Below are 12,871 nucleotides of genomic sequence, written 5' to 3'. Positions count from 1 at the left end.
TAGGCCATCAGTTCAGAGGCCAAAGATTGCTTTCTTCAGGAAGCCTTGTGGACTGAAAGCCTCTCCTCCACTTTCTTGGCTACCAGGGCTTACTCCTTTATAGCACTTATCATACTGCATTATAATTTTTTTTTCTCCTTGGTAGTCTTAAGTTCTTGAGGAGGTTTAGTTTTGTTTTTTTTTTTTTAAAGATTTTATTTATTTATTTGACAGAGAGAGATCACAGTAGGAGAGAGGAAGGGAAGAGATCACAGAGAGAGGAAGGGAAGCAGGCCACCTGCCGAGCAGAGAGCCCGATGTGGGACTCGATCCCAGGACCCTGAGATCACGACCTGAGCTGAAGGCAGCGGCCTAACCCACTGAGCCACCCAGGCGCCCAGGTTTAGTTTTTTATCTCTGGATTCTGCAGTTCTTAGCAGACGTCCAAGCTCTTATGATGTCCAGTAAGGGCTCAGTAAGTGTTTGTTAAATTATTACTTGGGCTGTCTCTTGCCTGGAGAGAAGATGGCTTGGGGGAAAAGACAAAATTCTAGGTATTAGAAGAGTAGTCATAAGAAACAGGAAGTAATCGTACTGTGTAACTCTGAAAGACCATAGTTGGATCCAGAGGCAGAGGGTACACAAAGGCAGATTTTTCAGGTCAGCATCAGGGAAGAATTATCTAGCATATTTGTTAGCAGTAGAATGGTCTGCCTCATGTGATAAGGTCAACAGTTTGCTAGGGGTATGATAGAGGGGAATTGAAAACCCAAGTTTCTGCCCTGTAGAGTATTCTAGCAATATGTGGGGTCATATTTGGTCACAAGAACTACACTGCATATATCTCCTTACTGGGCCTCTGGACAGTCTTCAGATAACTGAAGGTAGCATCTCTGCCTCCCTATAGTTCTCCAGGTCTGCTGTCCTAGGGCCTTCAGCTGTTTATTATGTAACTTGGTTTCTAGACCCTTTGTAATCCTGACTGCTCCCTTATGGCCATGTTTCTTTGTCAATGTTCTTTGTACAGTGTGGTCCCAAGACTTAATTGTATAGCCCTAAGAATGCTTTGACAGAGCAGAGAACAGTAGAACTGCTGCCTCCTTCATTCTGGGCATATTCCTAGTTAAGCAGCCTAGGTTGCCTTAGCTTTTTTGTCAGTGGCCCTGCTGGCATATATTTCCTGGCAATTTGTGGTCAACTGAGACCCCTAGATCTGTTTCACATAAACTGCTATTAAGCCACTCATTTTCCTTTCTATACTTGGGTAGTTGGTTGGGTTTCCTCATATAGTTTTGGTTTTTCATTTCAGCTCATACAGTGTTAGAGCTAGAAGAACTCTAGAAACAGACTTTATTCATTTTTTATTTTGCTGCTTCTGTGTTCTGTTTGCTGCCTTGTTCTCTCCAGCTCCTAAACTTTTTGCTGTCCACAGTTTGGTAAGCAGATCCTTTGTATTTTCAACCAAATTATTCACGAAAATACTGACCAGAGCTGTGACACATATCCTAAACACCTTCCTTCAGTTGACCTCTGTCCATTTATCAGTATTTTTTTCCAAACTGATTGTTCTGTTAGCTGCGAGTTTCTTACTTTGCTCTACTAGCTGGACATGCAGTTTTCAGTTCATCCTTTATTTTCCTTTTCAGCCAAGCATGGTGGGTGATCACTGCCCCCCCAACATAGGGCAATACAATAGTGATGAGAACCCTGAAAGACAAAAGTGTCAAGCGTGAGCAGACCAGCAGGGGAGCTGGTGCCCTGGGGAGGATGTGATATGGGACTTCTTTTCTGGTTTTTCATGAATTACAGTTTCTGAGGTGAAAAAAATCTGAAAGACCGTCTATTTAAATACAGTCTAGCTCTTATTGTTAGTGCCTAACATTATCATTTCAGCTGTATAGTCTTGTGGAGAGATAAGGTAGCATGCATCTATTCTTAACTTTCTGGATCAGAGAAGCTGGGATGGTCCCTATGTAAATGTTTGCAGAATGAATCAATGAACAAGTTTCAGGCTAGTCTTTACTTCAGCTTTGTATTTGTAGACTCAGGGAAAGAAAGGCAAATGGCTTGCAGTTTCCCTCTTCAGCTGGTCAAATCCAAGCCCCCTCAGAACCAGCCAGAGTTCTGCCGCTTTTAGGCAGTCTTCCTTGATGGCTCCTGCTCACACTGCTGTCTTTCCTCTGAACTCTCATGTCAGTACTTAATGCTTCACTGCTTGTACTTGACGGCTGCTCAGTTTATGCATTTGTCTCACCATCGCAAATCCTCGGAGTGAAGTTAGGGCCAAAGCTTCCCATTACTTTGTGACAGCATCGGGCACAAACACTTGAGCAAATTATTGAACTTAATGTGGCTGCGTAACATGTCGCCAGCAGATGGCACCAGCGTCCCTGATATTGTTCTGAAAATCTTAGGTAACTTTCAGCAATTTACAAATCGCCAAGCTTGCCACTAAAAATGCCTTCCTTAATGAAGAAGCTTCAATTTACTTATTAAGCAGAATGATAATAAATACTGCAGTAGAAATAAAGAAATTAGGGCAAGTTGTAACTTACCAGTTTTCACGTGGGAAGCTATTCCATTCAGTTGCCCCCCTGCTTGGCCCCTGGTCAGGCACTGATTTCTAGGCCCTGAACAGAATCTGGCTTTTATGCCTACCTAATGGAGTGTGTCCAGGTACCTGAAGGTGACCTCAAATCCTTGGTTTGTGTTTTAGATCATTTATTATTTCTGGAAAGGACAAACTAAACTTTTTAAAGAAATTGCAATAACCCCACCACGTATTTCCCCCTAGAAGTTTCGGTGATTTTTTTTTTTTAAATGAAGTATAGTTGGCATATGATTTTACATCAGTTTTAGGTGTACAACATATTGACTCAACAGATCTATACGTTATGCCATGCTTACCACAAGTGTGTGACCATACAGTATTACAATACCATTTACTATATTCCCAACCACTATATATGGTGTACATTTTATCCCTATGACTTACTCTTTCCATAACTGGTGTTCTATAACTCCTACTCACTTTCATCCATTTGCCTTTCCCCCATCACCTTTCCCCTGACAGCCTTCAGTTGGTTCTATTTATGGGTCTGTTTCTGCTTTTTGTTTGTTGGTTTGTTTGTATGTTTTATTTTTTTTTATTCCACATATAAGTAAAATCATATGGTATTTGTCTTTCTCTGTCTGAATTCATAGCATAATACCTTCTAGGTCTATCCATATTGTCACAAATGGCAAGGTTTCCCATTTTTTTTTTTTTAAGATTTTTTATTTCTTTATCAGAGAGAGAGGGGGAGAGAGCGAGCACAGGCAGACAGAATGGCAGGCAGAGGCAGAGGGAGAAGCAGGCTCCCTGCTGAGCAAGGAGCCCGATGTGGGACTCCATCCCAGGACGCTGGGATCATGACCCGAGCCGAAGGCAGCTGCTTAACCAACTGAGCCACCCAGGCGTCCCAAGGTTTCCCATTTTTTATGACTGAGTAATATTCCAGTGTGTAAACCACATCTTCTGTATCCATTCATCTGGGAATGGACACTTGTGTTCCTTCCATATCTTGACAACTGTAAATAATGCTGCAGTAAACATAAGGGTGCATATATCTTTTCAAATTAGTGTTTCAGTTCTCTTTGGGTAAATACCTAATAGTGGAATTACTGGTAGTTCTATTTTTAATTTTTTGAGGAACCTCCATACTGTTTTCCATAGTAGCTGCACCAGTTTACATTCCACCAACAGTGCACAGGGTTCCTTTTTCTTTATATCCTTGCTAACACTTCTCATTTCTCATGTCTTTGATTTAACCATTCTGACAGGCATGTGATAATATGTCATTGTGGTTTTAACTTGCATTTTTTTTTTAACTTGTATTTATGATTAGTGATGTTGAACATCTTTTCATGTATGTCTTCTGCCCATTTTTAATCAGATTATTTGTTTTTTGCTATTTGAGTTATAGAAGTGCTTTATGTATTTTGAATATTAACCCCTTATTGGATATATCATTTGCAAATACTGTCTCCCATTTAGAAGGTTGCCTTTTTATTTTGTTGATTGTTTTATTTGCTCTACAGAAGCTTTTTTTTTTTTTTTAAGATTTCATTTATTTATATTGAGAGAGAGCAAGCAGGGGCAGGAGCAAAGGTAGGGGGACAGAGAGTCTCCAGCAGAGACTCTGTGCTGAGTGCAAAGCCTGACATGGGACTTGATCCTAGGACCCTGAGATCATGACCTGAGCTGAAACCAACAGTTGGACACTTAACTGACTGAGCCACCAGGTGCAGCTCTACAGAATCTTTTTATTTTGGTGTAGTCCAAAGAGTTTAATTTTGCTTTTGTTTCTCTTGGCTGAAGAGACCTATCTAGAAAAATGCTGCTAAAGCCAATGTCAAAAAATTACTATGTTGTCTTTTAGGAGTTTTATGTAAGTCTTTAATCCATTTTACGTTCATTTTTTAAAAAATTAATTTATTTATTTGTCAGACAGAGGTCACAAGTAGGCAGAGAGAGAGGAGGAAGCAGGCTCCCCACTGAGCAGAGAGCTGGATGTGGAGCTCGATCCTGTGACCCTGGGATCATGACCTGAGCCGAAGGCAGAGGCTTTAACCCACTGAGCCACCCAACTCAGGAAGTTGGTTCTAGGCACCCCATTTTATTTTAATTTTTGTTTGTAGTTTAAGTGGTCCAGTTTCATTCTTGTGCATGTAGCTGTCCAGTGTTCCCAGTGCCAATTATTGAAGATACTGTCTTTGTATATTCTTGCCTCCTTTGTTTTAGATTAATTGCCCATATAAACATGAGTTTATTTTTGAACTCTTTTGTATGTTCTGTTGATTTATGTGTCTACTGTACTTATTTTGGCAGCACGTATACCAAAATTGGAATAATTTATGTATCTGTTTTTGTGCCAGTACCATACTGTTTTGATAAGTAAAGCTTTGTAGTATATCTTGAAACCTGGCATTATGAAGCCTCTAGCTTTGCTTTTCTTTCTCAAGATTGCTTTGGCTCTTTGGGGTCTTGGCAGTTCCATACAAATTTTAGTAGTTTTGCAAGAAATGCTGTTGGTGTTTTGGTAGGGATTACATTGAATCTATAGATTGCTTTGGGTGGTATGGGCATTTTAATAATATTAATTCTTCTAATCCATGAGCATGAAATATCTCTCCATTTGTGTCATCTGTAGTTTCTTTCATCAGTCTCTTACAGTTTACAGAGTATTTTACCTCCTCAGTTAAGTTTATTCCTGGGTATCTTACTCTTTTTGGTACTGTTGCAAATGGAATTTTTTCTTATTTTCTCTTTCTGCTACTTCATTTTTAGTGTATAAGAAGTGCAAGAGAGTCCTATAAATTAGTTTTGTATCCTGAAACTTTACTGAACTCATATATTATTTCTAATATAGGTGATATCTTATATCTGAAATCTGAAAACTTTTTGGTGAAATCTTTAGGGTTTTCTATGTATACTGGTATGTCATCTGCAAACAATAAAAGTTTAACTTCTTCCTTACCAATTTGGATGCCTTCTGTTTCTTTTTCTTGCTTAATTGTTGTGGCTAGGACTTCCAGTACTTTATTGAATAAAAGTGGCAAGAGTGGACATTCTTGTCTTATTCCTGATCGTAGAGGAAAAACTTTTGTTGGTTTTTCTCCTTCGAGTATGATGTTGACTGTGGGTTTTTCTCGTGAAGCCTTTATTATGTTGAGGTATATTTTCTCTACCTCTGCTTTGCTGAGTTTGTGTCATGAATGGATATTATTTTATCAAATGCTGTTTCTGCATCTATTGTGATAATTGTATGATTTTTATCCTTCATTTTGTTAATGTGGAATATGATTTCTGAATATTGAATCATCCTTGCATCCCTAGAATAAGTCCCACCAGCTCATGATGCATTATCCTTTTAATGTTTGTTGAATGTGGTTTGCTAATATTTTGTTGAGGGTTTTTGCATTTATGTGTATGTGGGATATTGGCCTGTAGGTATTTTGTTTGTTTGTTTGGGGTTTTGTTTGTTTTCTTGTGTCTTTGTCTGATTTTTGTATCACAGTAAGGCTGACCTCATAGAATGTATTTGGAAGCTTTCCTTTCTTTCCTTCATTTTCTTTTCTCTTTTCTTTTCTCCTTTTCTTTTTTTTTCTTCTTTTTCACATAGTTTGAGGAGAATAGGTATTAACTCTTCTTTAAATGGTAGGATTCCCCTGTGAAGCCATCTGGTGCTGGACTTTTGTTTGTTGGAAGGTTTTTGATTACTGATTCAATTTCATTACTAGTAATCTCAGATTTTCTGTTTCTGCCAGATTCCGTTTTGAAAGATTGTATGTTTCTAGGAATTTATCTAATTCTTCTAGGTTGTCCATTTTTGGGTATATAATTTTTTGTAGTAATTTCTTACAGTTCTTCGTATTTCTATGGTATTGGTTGCTAACTTCTTTTTTTGTTTCTAATTTTGTGTCTTCTTTTTCTCTTGTGTCTGGCTAAAGGTTTATTGTTTTTTTAATCTTTTTAAGCAATCAACTTTTGGTTTCATTGATCTTTTGTATTTTTCTTTATCTCTATCTCATTATAACCCCACCAGTTTCAATATGTTGATTTTTTTGTTTGCCTTTTTGCAGTCTTTGCTCCCTTGTTACATTTGACTTTATGCAGTTTTGATCATGTGAGGACCTAATAAGAGCACTCATTTACTGAATGCTTACTGTGAATTATGTATTCTGCTTTTTTTTAATATTAAAGAGCTATTATATTGACTATTTGCATTATATTTATTACATTATATTAAATGATTACATTGTTAGGCATTGTTCTGAGAGCTTTCCATGCATTAATTCACTTAATCTATGCAATCTTTTGAGAGTAGATACTGTTAATCCTTTTTTACAGTTGGGAAAATTCAGGCTTATCATGGTTAAATGACTTCCCTAAGCTAATACAGTAAATAGTTATATTGGGATTCATACCTAGATCTCATTAATTCTAAAATGTCCAGTCATTTTACTATATCATTCTACTTGGTTTATTCATTCTTTAATGATTTCTATTTAAACTTCTAAAAAACATCTAAAGAGGGGTACCTGGCTGGCTCCATTGGTTTGTGGGTTTGAGCCCCACATTGGGTGTAGAAATTACTTAAAATCTTTAGGGGTGCCTGGGTGGCTCAGTTGGTTAAGCATCTACTCTTGATCTCCTCTCAGGTCTTGATCTTAGCATCATGAAGTCAAGCCCCATACTGGGCTCTGTGCTGGGCCTGGAGCCTACCTAAAACAAACAAACAAACAAATTTAAAAAAATTTAAATCTAAAGATTAATAGAATCATTAAATTAAAGGTTTGGGGGCACCTGGGTGGCTCAGTGGATTAAGCCTCTGCCTTCAGCTCAGCTCATGGTCTCAGGGTCCTGGGATCAAGCCCCACATCAGGCTCTCTGCTTCCCCAACCCCTACCTCTTTCTGCCTGCTTTTCTGTCTACTTGTGATCTATCTCTCTCTCTGTGTCAAATAAATAAATAAAATCTTTATTAAAAAAATTAAAGGTTTAGATTTTATTTCTATTTTTCTCCTGCTGTTGGACTGTTAGCTCTTTTTTTTTTTTTTTTTCAGATTTTATTTATTTGACAGAGAGAGAGTGAGAGAGGGAACACAAACAGGGGAAGTGGGAGAGGGAGAAGCAGGCTTACCTCTGATCCCAGGACCCTGAGATCATGACCTGAATTGAAAGCAGATGCTTAACGACTAAGCCACCCAGGCACCCCTAGACTGTTAGCTCCTTGAGGACAGGGACCAGGGATCATGTTTATTTCTGCATTCTTTCCATTAAATGCAAAATAAATATTCAGTGTACAAATGAATGAGCACTGACTTCGCTCTCCCAGTTACAAGGCTGCTTAATAGAACCTTAGCATGTTAGAACTTGAAGGGGTTTGAAAAATCAAGTCAAACCTTTCCCTCAAGGAGGAAGGACCTCTTTAGAGTGACCCAGTGAGTTGGAAGCACACAGAACTAGAATCTAGGTCTTTTGGGCTTCTAATTGGCTATCTGGTTTGAAAGGATATAACCCTGTCCCTAAATTCCTCCCTCTTTCCCTTCCTTCCTTTTTCCTTTTCTTTCCTCTTTATAGCCTTAAAGTTTTAGGCCTCAGAGTTAAAAAGCAAGGGAGGATTTTTTCATTCCTTTTACACTGATGCCTACTCCTGATTATGCCTTTATTCAACCCAGAATAGAATCCAGGTCTTTTGCCTCTCGCTGCACCCAAAGTAGGCAGAGCTACAGCTCATGCAGAGATAAATTATCTTTACTAGATTCCTTCTTAGAACATTCTGGAATATAGTGTTCGCTGCCACGGAGGCACGGCGTTGGAAGAGGAAAGTAAACTCAGACGTGTCCCGCCGTGCCAGTTCTGTAGTGACTTGGCAGAGAGAGCGTCCCGGTCTGTGCTTCTGCTGCATTCAGGTTTTACATGGTCAACCTCAGCCCCGAGCCCCGGACACCTGCTGTCAAGCCCACGTGCCAGGGGCCTGCACGCAGCAGTCCTGCTGAGGGCGCCCGACCCTCGGACCTGCTGTCTTGACACCAGGGAGCTATCTTTTGAAATTTGTGCACTGACCCCACTGACCCCAGTTTGATCAAATTATGTATAAAATTGTTTCTAGAAGAGACAGCTCATTAACAGGGAGGAGGTTGTTCCATTGCAGTTGTAAGAGTAGCCTTAGGCGTCTAGATTTTTTATATAATAAGGAAGATTCAGCCATCGCTGGTGTGTTTCAGAATCCCAAGGACAGCAGAATGAAGTGTCAGTTGTCATTCTTTGAACGATGATCTGACTTCAGAATTTTTGCTTCAACATCTAGAAAAAAGGGTTCATTTTCTTATTTCAAACCAATTAAATACTCTGGATGAAACAAGTCACTTATTTGCCTGTGACCTTTTAGAAAAGTTGTTTTGTTAAGAAAGGACCTATTATTAATCTGGATTTGCATTGACTATGTTTTAGTGTATTTATAAATGGTGAATACAGTTTCTGAAATTAAACTTTTTATTTGCAATTTTCAAAAAAAAAAAAGAACATGCTATTGATTGGAGTGGGGAAAAGGCTAGTAGGGGATAGACTGGGGTTTTTTTTGTTGTACTGTTTTATTTGGGGTTTTTGTTTTGTATTTTTGGGGGGGGCAACAGCCAAGTTTTTGGAAAAGCTAGAAGGAGACCAGGAATTCCCTTTTTTTTTTTTTTTTTCCATTCCCTCAGAGAAGACAAATATAATCAGATTCTGTAATTTAGTTCCTCTATAGTCTCTGGGCCTGCTGTTTTGTAAGCTAACCATGTGAAGGCTAAAAACCCTGCAGCTCTTCTTTCCACATCTTACCACCATTTATTTACTGCCTCTGAATATCATGATTCTGGTTGTCTCTTATTCCCTAATTTAAAGTATTTTTTTTAAGTTTTTTAAAAAATTTATTTATCGAGAGAGTACATAGTGGGAGGGGGAGAGAGAGAGAGAAAGTATCCCAGGCAGACTCCCCTGCTGAGCACAGAGCCCAATATGGGCCTTGATCACACAGCCCCAAGATCATGACCTGAGCTGAAATCCAGAGTTGGACACTTAACCAACTGAGCCCTTATCCTCTTGCTTAAATAATGTGTGGTTTGTTATGATGTCCTTTCCTGGTCTCCTCCCATTATCTCCATTTATGTTACCTGGAGTGTTATTTGGTTAGCCATTTGTTAGTACATCCCAGTGCTCCTGCACTTTTCATATTGGGATATTTTAGGATATTTCATTCAGAAAGTCGCCTGGGGGGTTCCTGAACAGTAGAACAGGTACTGAGACACAATGTTCACTGACCATTAGCCAGCACCATTGAGCACACAAATCTGTAAGCTTTAAAGCAAAGTGGGATCTGTTCACCATTCTCCTCTCAATGTTATTTATTATTTAGTAAATTATTTGTTATTTAGTAAAATAACACTAAAACACTAAGGCCTTTTCTTGCCACAGAGTAGTCTGTTAGAAGCTGCAGGAGAGAACTAAATGCTAAAAAAATGCTCTAAGCTGCACTAATCCAGTATGGGAACCACCATTACCATATGGCAGTTGAGCACTTGAAATGTGACTGGTCTCTCTTGAGGTATGCCATAAATATAAGGTACACATCAGATTTCAAAGCCTCAGTACAAAAAAAAGTAAGATATTTCATAATTTTAATATTAAGTAAATGTTGGAATGATAATATTTTGGATATATTGGATAAAATAAAATATGTTATTTAAATTAATACCATCTGGGAGCACCTGGGTGGCTCAGTCAGTTGAGCATCTGACTCTTGATTTTGGCTCAGGTCATGATCTCGGGGTCATGAGCCTGAGCCCCACATCGGGCTCTGTGCTCAGCATGGAGTCTGCTTCTCCCTCTCCCTCTGCTCCTCCCCGTTTGCTTGCTCTCTCTCAAATAAATAAATAAAATCCTTAAAAATAATTTATACCAGCATTTCTTTTTACTTTTTTAAATGTTGCTACTAGGAAACTTAAAATTACATATGTGAATCCCATTATATTTTGATTAGGTAGCACTGGTCTAGAAACAAGTAAATACTTTCTCAAGTTTTCTCCACTATGGAACTTTAGGAAACTAGCTACCATTTTTCTCTCTGTAGCTCATCCCCATGCCCAGCCCTTTTTAAATATTCTTTCATTTCCTTTGATGACAACAGCAAGAAAGCCTCGCATTAAGTATTAGTAATTTTTTTTAACACCTGCTACTCATCTGAGCACAGTGACATCTAGTGAAAGCAAGGTGGTTGGTGGAGGGAGTTAAGAGGCATCAGGGAGGGAAGGACTGGTGATCAGTCCAAACTTCTGACTTAGAACCATTTTATATATTTGGAACTCTTCAGCTGAAGTCTGAGTTCTGAGACTTCTTTACAGCAGAAATGTGCCTCCCTTTTGGGTTCTAGTTCTGCTTTCTTCTCAAGTATCTAAGTTTATTGAAGATCTGTGAATATGGCCTGGTCACTGCTCTCAAGGAGCTTACATTCAGAGAATTAATTTGAACCATGCTCTAGATGAGCAACGATGGTAGAAAAGAAAGTGCTTTTGGATCATTGGAAAGTTATGACTCTTCCTACCTGGAAAGAAGACCGAAGGTTTCATGTGTCTTGGATGTGATATTATCAGGCAGAAAGGCAGGTGGAAAGGACGTTTTAGCCTGAGGGATACAACTTAACTAATGGCAAGGGAGTAGTAGAAGGTCAACCTTGAAATAATAGTTTGGGGCACATTGTGGGGCATTTGATGCCTGTTGAAGGGTATTGGGTGTTATCCTGTTTGCAGGGGACTATTAGAAGGTTGTAAGCAGGGGAATGACACATTCAAAACTGTATGTTAGAGAGGCCATCCCAGTGCTCTTGGGAAGGATAGATTGGAGAGGGGGATGATGACTGCAGGGAGATTTAACAAAGAGATTATTGTAGTGAGCCAGGCAAGGGATAGCAAGGGCTCACATGGAAAGGAAAGAATATATACAACAGATAGGTGAGGGATGAAAGGGAGGTGTCAGGCATGGTCCTAAGTTTCTAAGTTAGATCACTAGGTGGTGCCTCTGTCCAACATTGGAAATCTGGGAGAGAGGATCAGGCTAAAAAATGGAACACACGACATACCCTGTGGACTTGCGGACGGAGCACAGAGGGAGCTGGCTAGCGCTGAAGTGCTTGTGTTTGTGTTTCAGATGGTGACCCTCTTTCAGATGTGGGTTGTTCCCCTCTATTTCACAGTGAAGCTGCACTGGTGGAGGTTCCTAGTGATCTGGATCTTGTTCTCTGCTGTCACAGCTTTTGTCACCTTCCGTGCCACCCGGAAACCACTAGTACAGACAACACCAAGGTGAGAGTTCAGGTAGTGGGGAAGAGCTAGGTTTCCTGAAGCGAATGGGTTGGAGTGCATGGGTTTGGGGTGGGTTTAGGCTGAAAAAAGTTGTAATTTCTGTTTGCTAAGATTATTTAGCATGGACCCCCACCAAAACAAGCTGATTGGGAGAACTGCCCCCCCTTCGTAGAATAAAAACCCCAAAATATTTCTCTATAGCTTACCTTAGAGTTTATATCAAGGTCTGTTTATATTAAAAGCAACCAAAATAAGTAAGCAAATTCTGAGGATCATTTTGGTCTCATTTTACTTGTTATTTCCTTTTGTGAACCCTTCTCTGATCTCTAAGTAAGATTTTCTGTTAGAGTCTTTCATAGGCCTTATAGTTTTCCATCATAGAACATAACATAAAATTTTGACTGTCTGTCTCCCCCACTAAACTGTAACTGTGAGATCAGGAACCACATGTGTTTTGTTTGTCCCTGTATATCCAGGCCCTACCACAAGGCCTGGCACATAGTAGCCTACTCTTTGAATTTTTGTTGAATGAATGAATCTCAGCAAATTTGCAATTTTTCAACAAACAATGCTTCTTTGGTCATAGAACAGCCCCTGACTGTATTATTCTTTGTATTTTGTCCAAATGCATTTCTAGTTTGATCCTCCCAACCAGCTTGTGAGGTCATTTAAGATCTGTACTTGACAGAAAGAAAGAGATTTTCTCATTCATTCATTCATTCAACAAGCACCTGCTATGTGTCAGGCCCTGTGCTGAGCGCTGGGGATACAGACCTGGATAAGACATGGTCCCTGCCCTCAAGGAATGCTCGGTTTAATGGAGGAGATGGACAAGAAAGCAGCTGTTTCAGTGCAGTTGGTAAGTGCTGTGAGAGATGTGTGTACAGGTCCAGGAGAGCCTAGCAGAAGAAGTAGCCAGCCTCAAAGTTGTAACTGCCAGAGCCAAGGCTTCCAAGTTGCAAGTTGCTCTTTTTCCCATGCATTTTATGTTCTGCTTCACTGTAAGGTTC

The 12,871-nt window shown here is 39.5% G+C and overlaps 1 protein-coding gene across 7 annotated transcripts in view; it reads left to right on the top strand.

Moving 5' to 3' along the window:
• Nucleotides 1-12,871, top strand: part of RNF121 (ring finger protein 121) — an 88,524-nt gene that overhangs the window by 56,722 nt on the left and 18,931 nt on the right. For 5 of the 7 annotated variants that reach the window (XM_082682154.1, XM_082682151.1, XM_082682155.1 and 2 more), the window contains one exon: nt 11,707-11,861. In XM_082682154.1, the coding sequence (XP_082538280.1) occupies nt 11,707-11,861 (155 nt within the window). Of the gene's footprint in view, nt 1-11,706; nt 11,862-12,606; nt 12,721-12,871 lie in introns of those variants that run through there. The other 2 variants (XM_082682156.1, XM_082682157.1) reach the window with 2 other exon arrangements.

Source organism: Mustela nivalis (assembly GCF_964662115.1).
Source record: "Mustela nivalis genome assembly, chromosome: 9".
NCBI classification, from domain to species: domain Eukaryota; kingdom Metazoa; phylum Chordata; class Mammalia; order Carnivora; family Mustelidae; genus Mustela; species Mustela nivalis.
This window is presented reverse-complemented; position numbering and strand designations above follow the sequence as displayed.